Source organism: Etheostoma spectabile, chromosome 9 (genome assembly GCF_008692095.1).
Source record: "Etheostoma spectabile isolate EspeVRDwgs_2016 chromosome 9, UIUC_Espe_1.0, whole genome shotgun sequence".
Taxonomy (NCBI): Eukaryota; Metazoa; Chordata; class Actinopteri; order Perciformes; family Percidae; genus Etheostoma; species Etheostoma spectabile.
The window spans coordinates 34,306,137-34,319,307 of NC_045741.1; the positions used below are offsets into that span (position 1 = coordinate 34,306,137).

General features: G+C 41.2%; 1 protein-coding gene across 3 annotated transcripts in view; it reads left to right on the top strand.

Moving 5' to 3' along the window:
- Positions 1–13,171, top strand: part of tle5 (TLE family member 5, transcriptional modulator) — a 42,501-nt gene that overhangs the window by 15,036 nt on the left and 14,294 nt on the right. For all 3 annotated transcript variants that reach the window (XM_032525825.1, XM_032525823.1, XM_032525824.1), the window contains exons 2-3: positions 4,274–4,362; positions 10,478–10,541. In XM_032525825.1, the coding sequence (XP_032381716.1) occupies positions 4,274–4,362; positions 10,478–10,541 (153 nt within the window). The remainder of the gene's footprint in view (positions 1–4,273; positions 4,363–10,477; positions 10,542–13,171) is intronic.

Genomic DNA, 13,171 nt, shown 5'->3' on the forward strand with positions numbered 1-13,171 from the left:
AGAGATCTGAGCAGCAGTCCTCATAAATCAACCCGAGTTGCCAACACAAAGAAAGCGGAAGGTGAGAAACATCTGGTCGAAAATGAGGGGCATTCTGCGGATCTTCCAGCCAATCCCCTAAATTAATCGTCGTTGATATAGACTGCCAGTTATTCAACAGCTTCAGCAACTCTAGTGCCAGCCATCCACCAAATATGGCCACAATTTAGCTGGGGTCAGTAAGTACATCTTTTTTGCTGTAGAGTTCTGATCTATGTTAAAAATGCCAGAAACATTTCAAGTTGACCAGATATTGACCATTGCCAACTATTTTTGTAGTCTGGCTGTAACCATTACAACCCAATTAAAACATGCCCTGTTACCATTTCATTATATAACAGATTTGACCATATACAGGTCTATCATCACTCCACTTTACATAATTAAAAACAAAAGCTGATGGCCCGGTAGCCAGTTGTAAAAGTTATTGCTGAGCCCTGCTTAATGTGCTTGTGTTTAATGTGTCTTTATGTTTTTATTTTTAACTGTTTATTCACGTGTTTTATCTGTTTTTATTTTTTAACTGATTTTGTGTAAAGCACTTTGAATTGCCCTGTTGCTGACATGTGCTATACAAATAAAGCTGCCTTGCCTTGCCTTGATGTTATGGTTTCTAGAACTCCTGCCCAGGATATAAAGGTCTGTTACCAACTATAATGATGATACCTATAAAGACCATAACAAATGATGACAAAAAGCTGTTCAGGTGTTCACACTGTCATGACATCAGTAATAAGATTACCAGAAGAAAAAGGCATCACAGCAAGAAGTTTACAAATTCTCCAGACTGAAATTTGACCAAAAATAATAATTAAAAGAAACTTGCTCTTTTTTTCTGTCTGTCTTCTCTGTCTCCCCCTGTATTCCCTGTGGAACAGGGTGCCCTACCTGGGGCTGTTGACTAAGAGAAACTTTGGTATTTTAAACGCTTGCATACTGTGCTACACAGGGAGGAAATTGGATCTAGGGCAACAACTCTAGCCTCAGGCACAGGGGGTAACCTGTAGGCAGTCATGCATGCATGCACGCACACACGCTGGCGCACACACACACACACACACACACACACACACACACACACACACACACACGCTGACACACACACACACACACACACACATACCATACACAGTGTTAACCATTGCAGTGTGAGTTACATGGCTGCCTGTTGCTAAGTGCCTTGTGTTGACACAGGCTCTGTGTGGCTCAGACCCATATAGCCAAGCTGTTTACCGGGTTTGGTCCATGCCATACTGGCCGGAGAGATAATGGAAAAGGTTATTCTGCTTTACAGTTGAAGCCTTGGTCTCTGAGCAGCGGCTTGGTTTGTGTGGATTGGGGGTTTCTGTGTGTGGTGGCAGCATGATAATGTCAGCACTTCGTTCTCATGACATTTGAAAGTATAATGGCTCAGGTCACTGTGCCTGTTCCTGAGTTGCAGGACTCATTTTTTTTTTTTTTTTGAATTACCTATCTATCTTGTCTATCTCTTTCAACCTAAATGCTTCTTCTAACATAATCTAAAATATTTAATTTAATGTCCCAACCAATATAATACCATGAGTATACATGTAAATCCCGGGGGTCTTTAATAAGAATTCATCAGCTCTTCATTCATTCAGCTCTAACCATGTTATAGCTAGCACTGGCTATTGAGCCACAAAGCAAAGAATAATTCAGCCTTTGAAGCAAGCAGGTTCATTCTTACAACCTAAAGCAATCCTGTTGCTTAGCATGTTGGCCATGGTTCTGTGAATGTGAAGCAGGCCATTTGTAGTCAAAAATGAAGCTGAGCGAGATGCCGTTGGGAGCAGGGTACAAAGCGTCAGGTCATTCCTAACAACGATGGGCTAGCTTCCCATAAGTGCTGCAATCAGATTTCTGATGGTTTTTATGCCGCCTCAATCGTAGTGGGAAAATCCTCCGCCATCCACCGCTGCCTGGGGAATCTACTGTGGATAGAATACAATACGGGCTTATCGCAACATCCAGGCTAGGTAAAAGCACGATGATGTAGCTTCATGGATGTCATTTGGTGCACAGTTTATGCCTCTCAGTGAACCTTCATAGTATGGCAGAACCATTAACCATCTAGGTTAGTACATGATGTCCAATGTTGTCCTGGTCTACATTGGACATCATGGCAATCATTACCCAAATAATCATGGCAATCATTAATTTATGTACCATATTATAGAATATATTATAAAATAATATGGTAATGATTATTTTCATTAATGGATGTCCAATCTGTTTTCTTGATTAATCAACAGTTAATACAATATCAGGAAATTGTGAAAAGTGCTCACCATAATTTTCCAGCGACCAAGGTAACGTCTTCAGATGTGTTGTTTTGTCCAACCTACTGTCCAAAACACAAAGACAGTCAGTTTACTGCAATATTAAACCATAAAAAAACAGCACATTGCAAGAAGCTGGAACCAACAAATGTTCAACATGTTTGGCTTGGAAATTGACAAACAATATACAAATGCCGCCTTCTTTTTTTTCTGTGGCTAATGGATGACCTGACTAATCTTTTAATCTCTATATCAACACTCTTTATTTATTTCATTTTTTTACTTCAGTCTTGCAATTTTGATTTTATCCTTCTCAGTTTGGCTTGGTTTGTGTGAGGTATACCCATTTTGGCAACACACCAGGGGCTGCTTTTATTGTAGTCATCCTTGTTGTGATGTTATGACACATCTGCTTGTCTAATTACTATTAGTAACTTGAATTATGTGGTTAGGAACCTTACCACAGGTATTTGATTCACTCAGTTTTTTTAACTGTAAAATGTTTCAAATGACTTTCAGTATAGTATACAATATATCGCTACCACCAGTGAAATGTATATGTATAGTGATGTATGAAGTATGCTTGTTTCACATACAGGGACGAGCATCCGCACACAAACTACTGTAAAAGATTCCAAATAAAAATAACAATGTGAAATAGTATCACGATTTGCTCGTGCGTGACGTGAAAGCGCACGAGCAAATCATAATACTATTTCACATTGTACTATTATTTGGAATCTTTTGCAATGGGCAAAGTGGCAAAGCTACAGACTCAGAAATGGCACATACTAAGGAAAGCTCATTGTGGGACTGGCTCTAGTGGCTGTAATAGCGTGTTTCCACTGCATGGTATCTACTCAACTCGCCTCGACTCTGCTTGCCCTTTTTTGGTTTTCCATTATGAAAAAAGTCCCTGGTACCTGCTAACCGCTACTTTTTGTAGTACCACCTCAGTCGAGGTTCCAAGCGAGCTGAGGCAATACCAAAAGGTGACGTGAAAACCTGCGGACTACTGATTGGTCGGAGAGAATCGTCTCTAATCACTGTGTCATCATTGCTAGCGACAGATGGGGGCAAGGGGGTCCTGAACAAACCTGCCATGTTTACCGGTAAATAGTTTATCCAGGTTCTTTTTTCCTTTTTCTTTTTTACTGCCTCCAGTTTGATTAGAAACTAATTTGCCTTCTGGCTGTGGCAACACGCCAAGAATCAAAAACACCTTTGACGGGGTGTGTGTGTGTGTGTGTGTGTGTGTGTGTGTGTGTGTGGGGGGGGGGGGGGGGTAGGTCACGGCTCGCCTCACGCATGAGGCGGTACTAATCTGCAATGGAAAACGGACGCACAGTGTGTCGAGTCAAGTAGAGACAAGGCGAGTCGAGCTGTTACCAGTAGTGGAAAAACACTACAATTCTGCACCAAGGCTGAATTTTGGAAAAGAGACTTCAGATACATTATTAGGGGACCACTTAGGTCTTTATAAAAGCATCCAAAGAGCACTATGTAATGGGACCTTTAAGGTTGCTTTTGCACTGTAAAGATGATGCCGGACCCAGACCAAGGACAGAAAGAGTCTTATGAGGATTATGTCTATAGAAGGTTAAATAGGGATGTGTCAACATGTATGGCTAATTGTGTCTGTGTGGGGGTTAGGCTTGTGTGCAGGTGCATATTTCACAGAGATTGAGATATGGAACCGAACAGTGCATACACAGGGTTTCAAAAAAGGTGGTAGAAACAATGGGTATTAATGTTAGTTTTTTTATGCTTTTGGCCCCTTGTGATGGAAACATACTTGGCAACCAATTTCTTAGTAATGTCGTACCAGTTGGACTGCGTCAAATTGAAAACTGCTTGATTTCATGTTCATGTTTTTAATTATTTCTCTCTTCACAAAAAAAAAAACCTTTTTCTTGTGTTTTTCTCTTTGGCAGGCTTCATCGCAGCAGCTGAAATTCACAACCTCGGACTCCTGTGACAGGATCAAGGATGAGTTCCAGTTCCTCCAAGCACAATACCACAGGTGCAAACAGAAACACTTGCATGCACGCAGACATGCAACACACACACACACACACACACACACACACAAATACATAGGAGAAGCAGTTACATTCCACATCCTGATGAGTGCAGCTCTTTATAAAAAAATCTCCAGGCTATACAAGTTTCATTTAGGGTTTTCCTTTATGAAACATTCTTGTAACAGTAGCCACAATGTTAAACTGCAGATTTGAGCTACAACATCGCTGCCAAAATGGGTTTTGATGTGAATGTATGGCCTTTTTACAACACATAATTTCACAAAATGTTGTCACATATGCTTGGAAACTATCCCACTTTTTACTTTCCTCCAATGTTCCCTGGAGAGAAATCTATAATTTGACACTAATTATAGATAACATAGAGACGGTGTTCAGTTGGTACACTTCCAATTAATAAATTCTTATTAGATGCTAAGCTTTTGTAACTTTTAGTCAGTGCACAGCAGATCAGATGAACATGCAAACGTGCATTTTGTCTACAGGCAAGCACAAAGTTCCACATGTACGAGGAATAAATGAATATCTACTTTGATTTAAATCATGCAGTTATTTCAATGAAATTTCTCTGGACATCAATAGTTTCCATCAATAGTTTAACTCAACTAAAAAAACTCTCTGTTTCTATTTTCCCAATCTGTATCCCAAATTTTGTTTGTTTTCCCCCAAAAACTTCATTGATAAAAATCTTACAGAAATGATTTTGAAATGATTAGGAAATAACAGTTGATGATAAAATGTAGACTGCCTTTGTTTCGCTATTCCAACTACAACTCTACCACCACACTGCACTATGAAGCAGCATCCTTTATTGACTCATACCTAAATCAATCTCGTTTACCCTCAGCCATTGATCTCCCTTTACTGCTTAAATACCGCTACAGTGCCAGAAGTCTGAGGCACTTCAAAAAAGTGCCTAGTGCGACCTCAACTGATCTGTTTGATAGAAGTTATAAAGAGGGGGGGCGCCACAAGGGTCTGCATCTCGGTGAGAGATCCTCTTTGTGAAAGTGGAGTGTTTGAAGCCTGCCTTCCTTCCTGAGGAGGTTGGTTTGTTCCTCTGTACCTGTTCTCCCAGAACCTTCCAGAGGCTTGCCTATGCCGGTTACAGAGACAGACAAAGGCAGATGAAAGCCTGGAAAATTGTGTGCAAAATCCCTGCTCAGGTCTGATCGCTCTTGTTTGTGGAGGATTCCGAGGCAGCAATAACACCCGGCGTGTCTTTTTCTTCGCCTTTGGTTTTTTAATTCCCACAACGGTGTGCAGCACCATTTAACCTTCTTCAGAGAGCCAGGGCACAGTTGAAAGAATACCTTTTTTGTCTGAGCATACAGAACATGCATACATTGCTTATTGACTCAGGAGGGGGGCTGGGATGCGGTGGGATGGGGGCTGGGATGCGGTGGGAGGGGGCTGGGATGCGGTGGGAGGGGGGCTGGGATTCGGTTGGGGCCTCTGTGAGCCACAGACGTGGCTTTGTAGCGCTTTGCTGCTGCGCCGTGCTTGTCTGTTGCTGAAGCCTTTAAAAGGCAAATGTACCGCAGGCATTCCCCCGGGTATAGTAGCAAGCATTGTAGCTGTCTTCCTCTTCCCACCCCTCTCCTCTTCTCCCACCTCTCCTCCCCTCCCCTCGTTCACATGCATAAATAGATCAGGGAATACATAAATCAAAATAAAGATGACAGCAGGAGCGATTTAGAAACGGAAGAATTGGCAATAAAACTCCATCAAATTGTCATGTGAGAGCAGCGGTGCAGGCCCGGGGGCTGCTGAGCACCAATCAGAGGAGGCACAAAGCAAATCCCAGGTAGGCTGGCAGCGGGGAGGCCTGTCGTCATGACAACCCGCCACACAGCCTCCGCATGTACACAGGGATAGCAGCAAGGGGTTTATGTAGGAGGGAAGGGGAGCGTTTTGGATAAGTGGAGGCTGCGCATACACACACACACAAGAATAGGTGCCAGAATAATGCCCTTCACCCCCAACAAAGAAGCACATCCCCCCATGACTGTTGATCAGGTTGGATACCTGTGGCGTGGCGTGGCGTGGCGTAAGCAACCGTGATCATCTTGTAAATTGGACTGACTTGTGTTCCCATACAGTAAAAAGCATTCTCACTTTGATTATGTATAGGGCCCCGTTCAAGCGCCTGTGACCTGCACATCTTCCTCACTTATTTGTGGTTTGATCTGTTCTCTCTTCCTCACATTATTGAAAGCTGATCAACACTGATCAATAGCTACATGTAGATTAGCTTATCTTATATATTTAAAAATAAGTTAGCCTTCAAATGCTAGCCATGGTGACTGAGTCAACAATTGGTGTTGTTGCTTTCTAGTAAAACCCTTTAGAGTGGTTCAGCGTTTCTGTTTATCTAGCTCTTTTTGCAAGTGTCAGGACTCAAAGTATTCTGGCACCGTGCCGGATCTCCAGCGTGCTGGATGTCTGAGGTATTACTATTTTAGAAAAATAAATAAATTAAAAAGTCCACATGGGATTTGTTTTTGATGCGCTAAGTTTAACCAATCATCAAACTTCCACCTACCATTGAAACAAGTTCAAGCCAATCAGATGCAAAGTAGGGCGGGTCCTTGCCGAAAAGCGAGAGCATATTGTGCGGTCTCCGTGGTAACACGGCTAAAAAAAATGTAGATGCAGCTTTAGTTGAGAAAGGAGTTAAAAACAAGTGGTTGCTGGGCATGAATAGAGGACAAGAGGAAAAGGGTGGAGATGGGGAGCCGTTTAGCACTTGGGGCCTCAAATGAGCACCACGGCTGCAGCGTATGTTCGAGGAAGATACTCGCTGTACGGCAGCAGCGGTAAGAAAGTGCTTGTTAGACATTAGATGCTAGTCACAAAGCTTTGTTTCGTGCACTCTGTCACTCTTACACCGCCATCGATTGTTTGTGATAAAAACAATACGTGTGTGCACTGTCATAGCGGAACACGGTTTGTCATTAACAATGGCCACTGTGTAGAATGTATCTAAAGCCCAAACTGCCTTGACAAAGCTGTCTGTTTGGAATCAGCATGGCCGTTATTTAACCCTTGTGTTGTCTTCACTTTCGGGACCCTCTTGTATCCCTCAGGTCTTATATGGGGTTTTAAAAACAATTCTGAAATTAAATTTTACTTCATAATCTATTAACAAATATTGTCTGTATCTCAATTTCAAACAATTGAGATAACATACAGTATATGTTTAGGGAATGCAATCAGTCTCTACTAGAACACAATTCAAAATGGAAGTGTGATTTGTTTTTGGTCATAAGGTTATAATTCATGTTAAAAAATCCACTACGTTATCATTTTTATCTTGGAAAAAACATAAGTGGTCATATCCAGAATAATTTTCTGAATTGAGTCAGGAATACATGTTTATCACAGAAAATAAGGTAAGGCCACTGAATTTCAGGTAGAAAAAATGTACATTTGTACCATTTTTATTCTTGTAAAAATTTGAAATGGGTCAATTTGACCTGAATACCATACAAGGGTTAAACATAACTGCCTTGTCCCAGAGTTTAGATGTTTAGCTATATGAAAAGCTAAACAAAGCAAAGTTTTTAATAAATGTACATTAAGCAACTAATGTCAACATGGACAAAATTATGAATGTACTAATTCGCTTTTTTGATGATGACCTGGCCAAAATAACAACACAACTAGAAAGTTTTGTTTTCACAATGATTCATTGTAGGATTATGATATTATTGCAATATGAAATTCTACACTGACTCTTAATTTAATATATGGTTGGAAGAAGTAAAAATGTATTAAAAACGTTTTACTTCTTAAAAATGATGACTTTTATTATTGTGTAAATATAAGAAGGACTTCAACTGTTTTGCCAGTCAAATTAACTTTAATGAGTGCATATCGTAACATTACACTGTGGACCCCCCCCCCTCCAAAAAAAAAAAGTTTCAGGCTCAGGATTTCTTTTCACTTTAAGCCCTGAATTATGCATTAGATGTTTCTTAGGAAACATTCTCATGCCTACAAAGTTATGTCCTGTTTTTTTAGCAACAACAAGAACAGTTTGATGGATATCAACAAAAGTAAACGGGCAGTTAGCTGTGATAGCCTCATTAATACCAGATAGAGTATATGTAATATATAAGGGTGTCACCGTACTGTTTGCATCTCTGGTAACTGCAGTGTAAAAACATTACAGCAGTAATATCTTAAAAACAATGACGTCGCCACTTAAGTGTATCTGGTGTAATACTGTAAGGTAGAATAATTACAGAAGGATTTGAGATTGTTAAAAGCCTTTGTTACTTTAATTTGGCGCAGTTGGGTTGATTGATCATTACAAATAGGGCAAATTATTTTCGTCATTCAATTGCAGAAAGCATAAAAACAACTCCCGAGACTTCTGTGAAGGTAATTGATCACTAACCGACAGTCACATTTTTGCAAATTCCAAACACATGATGATGGTATTAGGCTATCAACGTTTGGACTTGAAAAGAGGTTCTATTTATTGATTGTATTAAGTATTGAATAAGTTTTGGGAGCACTATGAGCAGGGTGCAAAATTAACTTTTTTTGTCAAATGTGGTCTTTTGTTCAAATTCTACCAGCCGCATGCATATTTTGTTACCAGCATTAAGCTGGTGGATAGTGCTAATTTTGTATCCTGCTTATGAGAGCATCCCAGCAAACAGATTCTCTGCCTTTATATTTATATATATATATAATATAGTGATAGATAGTATGATAGATAGATAGATATATAGATATAGATAGATAGATAGATAGATAGATATCTATACTGGGTGGCATGGTGGGACTGTCAACATGCAGCAAGTTTAAATCCCTTGTTTCCAAAAAAGTTTGGATGGATTCCTGGGTTCTCTGAGAAATTGTCTCGTCAATGTGTATGTGTTGCATAAGCCCACAACATGTCCCCAATACATGCTGAATAGGCTCCAATCCGTCTGTCAGGGTAGTAAATATATGGATTAATTACTTCAGTAAGCACTGAAGAACAAATTAGACAAAAGAAATACTGATGGATGTACTGTATAAAACAAAAGCACATGCATGAGCTTGACTCCATTTAAATATCAAATAAGATACTTAATAATATGTTTCAGAGTTATAATGACCATCAATAAACAAGGATGAACACCCAACCAAAACTGAAGTTAACAAGCTAACACTGCAGCTGCTGCGATAATTATAGAAGGAGCACAATACTGTGTGTATGCATGAGCTCACATTATTGGCCCCGTGTAACACTGTTCAGTCTGCCAGTTAAGACTAACAGCGATGAAGATTCAGCCAGCGCTCCCTGTAATCGAGCTGTCATTCCTGCAGACAGCTGAGAACATCCCAGCATAAATATACACACACCATCAAACAGGTTTCAGACTTATCCTAAATCTGAAACTATCCACCGTGTGCCTGCGCATATCTTTATTTGATCTGAGTCTTTTCCTGTCCTCAATCGGATGAGACTGGCACGTCTTAACTGGCTGCTTCAGTCAAAATGCATTGAGGGGAATTCTCTCCCCCCCCCCCGTCTTTTTCATTCGACGATCAGGGTGACTTGTTGACGCGTCCTCCTTTGTCCTGTCACCTCGCGTGACATCACTGCTGACATGATTACAGCTAATGGCTGTTGCGTGGGACTGGGTCGCAGGAAATGCTCCCAACACTATATTTAGACTTTTTACTCCACTGCATCTTGTCTGATTTAGAAAGGAGACATTTTTGGCCAGACACCATCTCTGGAGTTCAGTTTGACCTCCTCCTGTCACTTGACACCTTGTCGAGCTCGGTGAAAACGCTGCCACTGTGACTAGTAAAGGTGATGAGGATGATGGCTGTGATGGTTATGATGAAGACGGCGATGCTGATGAAAATGATAATGGTAGCCGAGATAATGACAATGGAGGTGGTTCTGAAGATGATGATGATGAAGGTGGAAGGCAGTGATGAGGGTTGAAGTGATGATGAAAGTGATGACAGTGCCGTCGGTGATGATGATGATGATGAGGGGGGGGTAGTAGTCACCTGGTGTCAGCACTTTAGAGGGAAGACTGTCGAGCTGACTAACAAGGTCTGACTCTCCTCTCTCCGCAGTTTGAAGCTTGAGTGCGACAAGTTGGCCAGTGAGAAGTCAGAGATGCAGCGCCATTATATCATGGTGAGTGAAGCCGTGTCTGTTTGTGTGTGTGTGTTGTTTGCCAGAGATGATGGTTTGTGTTGTTTTTTTTTGCAACAGTGTGTTTGACCAATGTAAGTGGATTCTTGCATAAATATGTTAATATGTGGATGCAAATAAATGATTTGCTGTTGTTTTCACCCTCTGTTAATGAACACTCCTTCTTTCCTTCTACCCTCTCCCTTCCTCCACCACCTTCCCTTTTCAGTGCTATTGCTCTCTTATGTTTCTTTTCTTGCTGCTTTCTTGAAGGTCATTCTGGTTTATTACAACTTGGATGTTATTTTTATAGCTTTGACCTACCTTTTCAATGCACTCACAAGAATCGCACACAATAAGAAAACGGCAGAGATCTCGGAATGAGGCGACACTGCTAAACAAAAGCCAGACTGAGTGGGAAACACAAGCTGTCAGGAAATCGTACATGTTTTAAAGACATCTAAAGGCTTAACCAATTGAATTATGATTCTCAGTGTCACGATTCTCAATTCTGGAAACTAATTATTGATTCAATTAATAGAAAAGAGATCACTTGCTTCAGTTCACTGTGTCAAACCATTCAATCGGGTTTTCACTGAATTGCAATATGAAAAAATAACTGGCGGCCCAACTCACTGTCCTTGTCTCTGTCTGACTGAACAGACATAGTAGGGAAAAGTGTGTGGGAGTACGCAGCTTTTTAATTTAAAACAGTTCATAATAATTTGGAAGTATGTTACGGTCTTCTGCCTTCATGTGAATAATAAAGTGAAAGTGAAATTCACTGACAACCACCTCAGCCGGCCCCGGAATCTCTTGCTTCTTTTGTAGAAACAAGGGTCTATCTACGTGTTATGGAGTAAAGGCCCTGACACACCAAGTCAACCGTCAGTGCAAGTAGGGCCAACCGTCGCCCTAGTTTGAAGTAGAATTAGCTAGATAACGTTAGCTAACTAGCCAGCAGCCGTTCTTTCGGGTTCGTCCCCTCTGCTCCCCCCGTAGGGATAATTTTGGACGAGAGAACTGATGACAGCCCGGGAGTTGGACAGTCTGGTTAGCCTTCTCCCGGTGTCTGCTATTTTCCTGGCGGCGGTGAAGCAGAGGGACCGTAGGTACTGTTTGGTTCTGACGCTGCTGATTCAAGCAAACGCTGTTTGTTGTTGGCATCATAGCAACATTTGTATCTGGTTTCCCTTGCTGAATGACAAATAGATTATCGCCGACTGCTGGTATGTAGAGTTTATTTTTTTCTCACGCAGGTGCAGAACGTACGTGGTAATTGGCTCAACGGGCTAATTTTAGCCGACGCCACAGTCAGCCTTGGTTGCCACAGACCCCGGTCAGCTTGGTGTGTCAGGGCCTTAAGAGTGCTCCGCTGTGCTGTTACTTATGTTAAAGTCTATTTCCACGACGTTCCACTTCCGGGATTGCTCCATTGTCGTCGGAAGTTGCACCGTATTTCAGTCTTTTCAGCCGGATATCCGTTACCTTTCCAGTGTTTCCTTTAGGATTTTTTCAGAAAAGGTCTGATACCGTGGCGGCAGAAATTTTGCAATGGCTGGGCCTTCACTACAAAATCAACATAGAGAAAACTTTTTTTTGGAATTTTAAACTCTGGTTTGTTGCATGACTAAACAACTTTTAAACGTTCACATTTTCCACCAAAACAAGTTCCTTTCCGAGGATATTTTGCAGCGACACCGTGGCTTTTCTGGGTGCGTTGCGTTACCCAGGACGATTGTGATAGGTTTAATGAAATGTCAATAAACCAGAGCACGTCTCCCATCCAGGAATGCTGTGTGGACTAGCCAGACCCTCCTCCGCAGCGCTGTGGAGGACGGTCTGACAAAGCTAGACCATTTAAGTTATAACTCCAGCAGTGGAGAACATCTTTTCAAGTTCAGTGTTTATTTGTCATTACAGTAACAAGTTATGCAATGAAATGCTTGTATCCCACCCTCCCCAATAGTGCAACAATAATAATAGTAATAGAAAAGAAACTATCCAAAAAATGCAAATAAAACAACCTATAATATTATAAATTAGTTAACTAAAGTCCAATGTTAGCTATGAAGCCATGTACAGTGCAAAGTGGCAGTGTGCATAAAAATAACAATAGGCAAAGTCCAAGGGTAGCTATGTAGCCATATACAGTGTAAAGTGGCAGATGTGCATGAGGTGATGGATGGAGGGGAAGGGTGGTTACGAGTTGAGTAGCCTGACGGCTCGTAGGAAGAAGCTATCCCCGAATTTGTTGGTCTTGGACTGGATGTTTCTGCGTAACTCATTGTCATTAATAACACGTAACAGGCACAGATATTTAAAAATAGATCAGGCTAGGCAGTTGCCTCAATTAAACATGAACTCTAGAGGACTGTAGTGTCTGTAAGTCACACTGTGCTCTCATGATAGTTATGCCGAGACTGTCCGTCCAAGACAAAAAACGACAGCATCTGTTGTTTTTGCAAAAATGGCCTAATCTTACATTTGTTAATGTTCAAGTGGCAAGGGCCTTTAGCAACCATAGTAATAATGACTGTTACCCATCAGGAACAGAGAAGGTGACGTTAATATAGAGCCACAAAGTCCACAGAGGGAAGAGACTGGGTTGGACTGGTGGCGAACAAAATGTG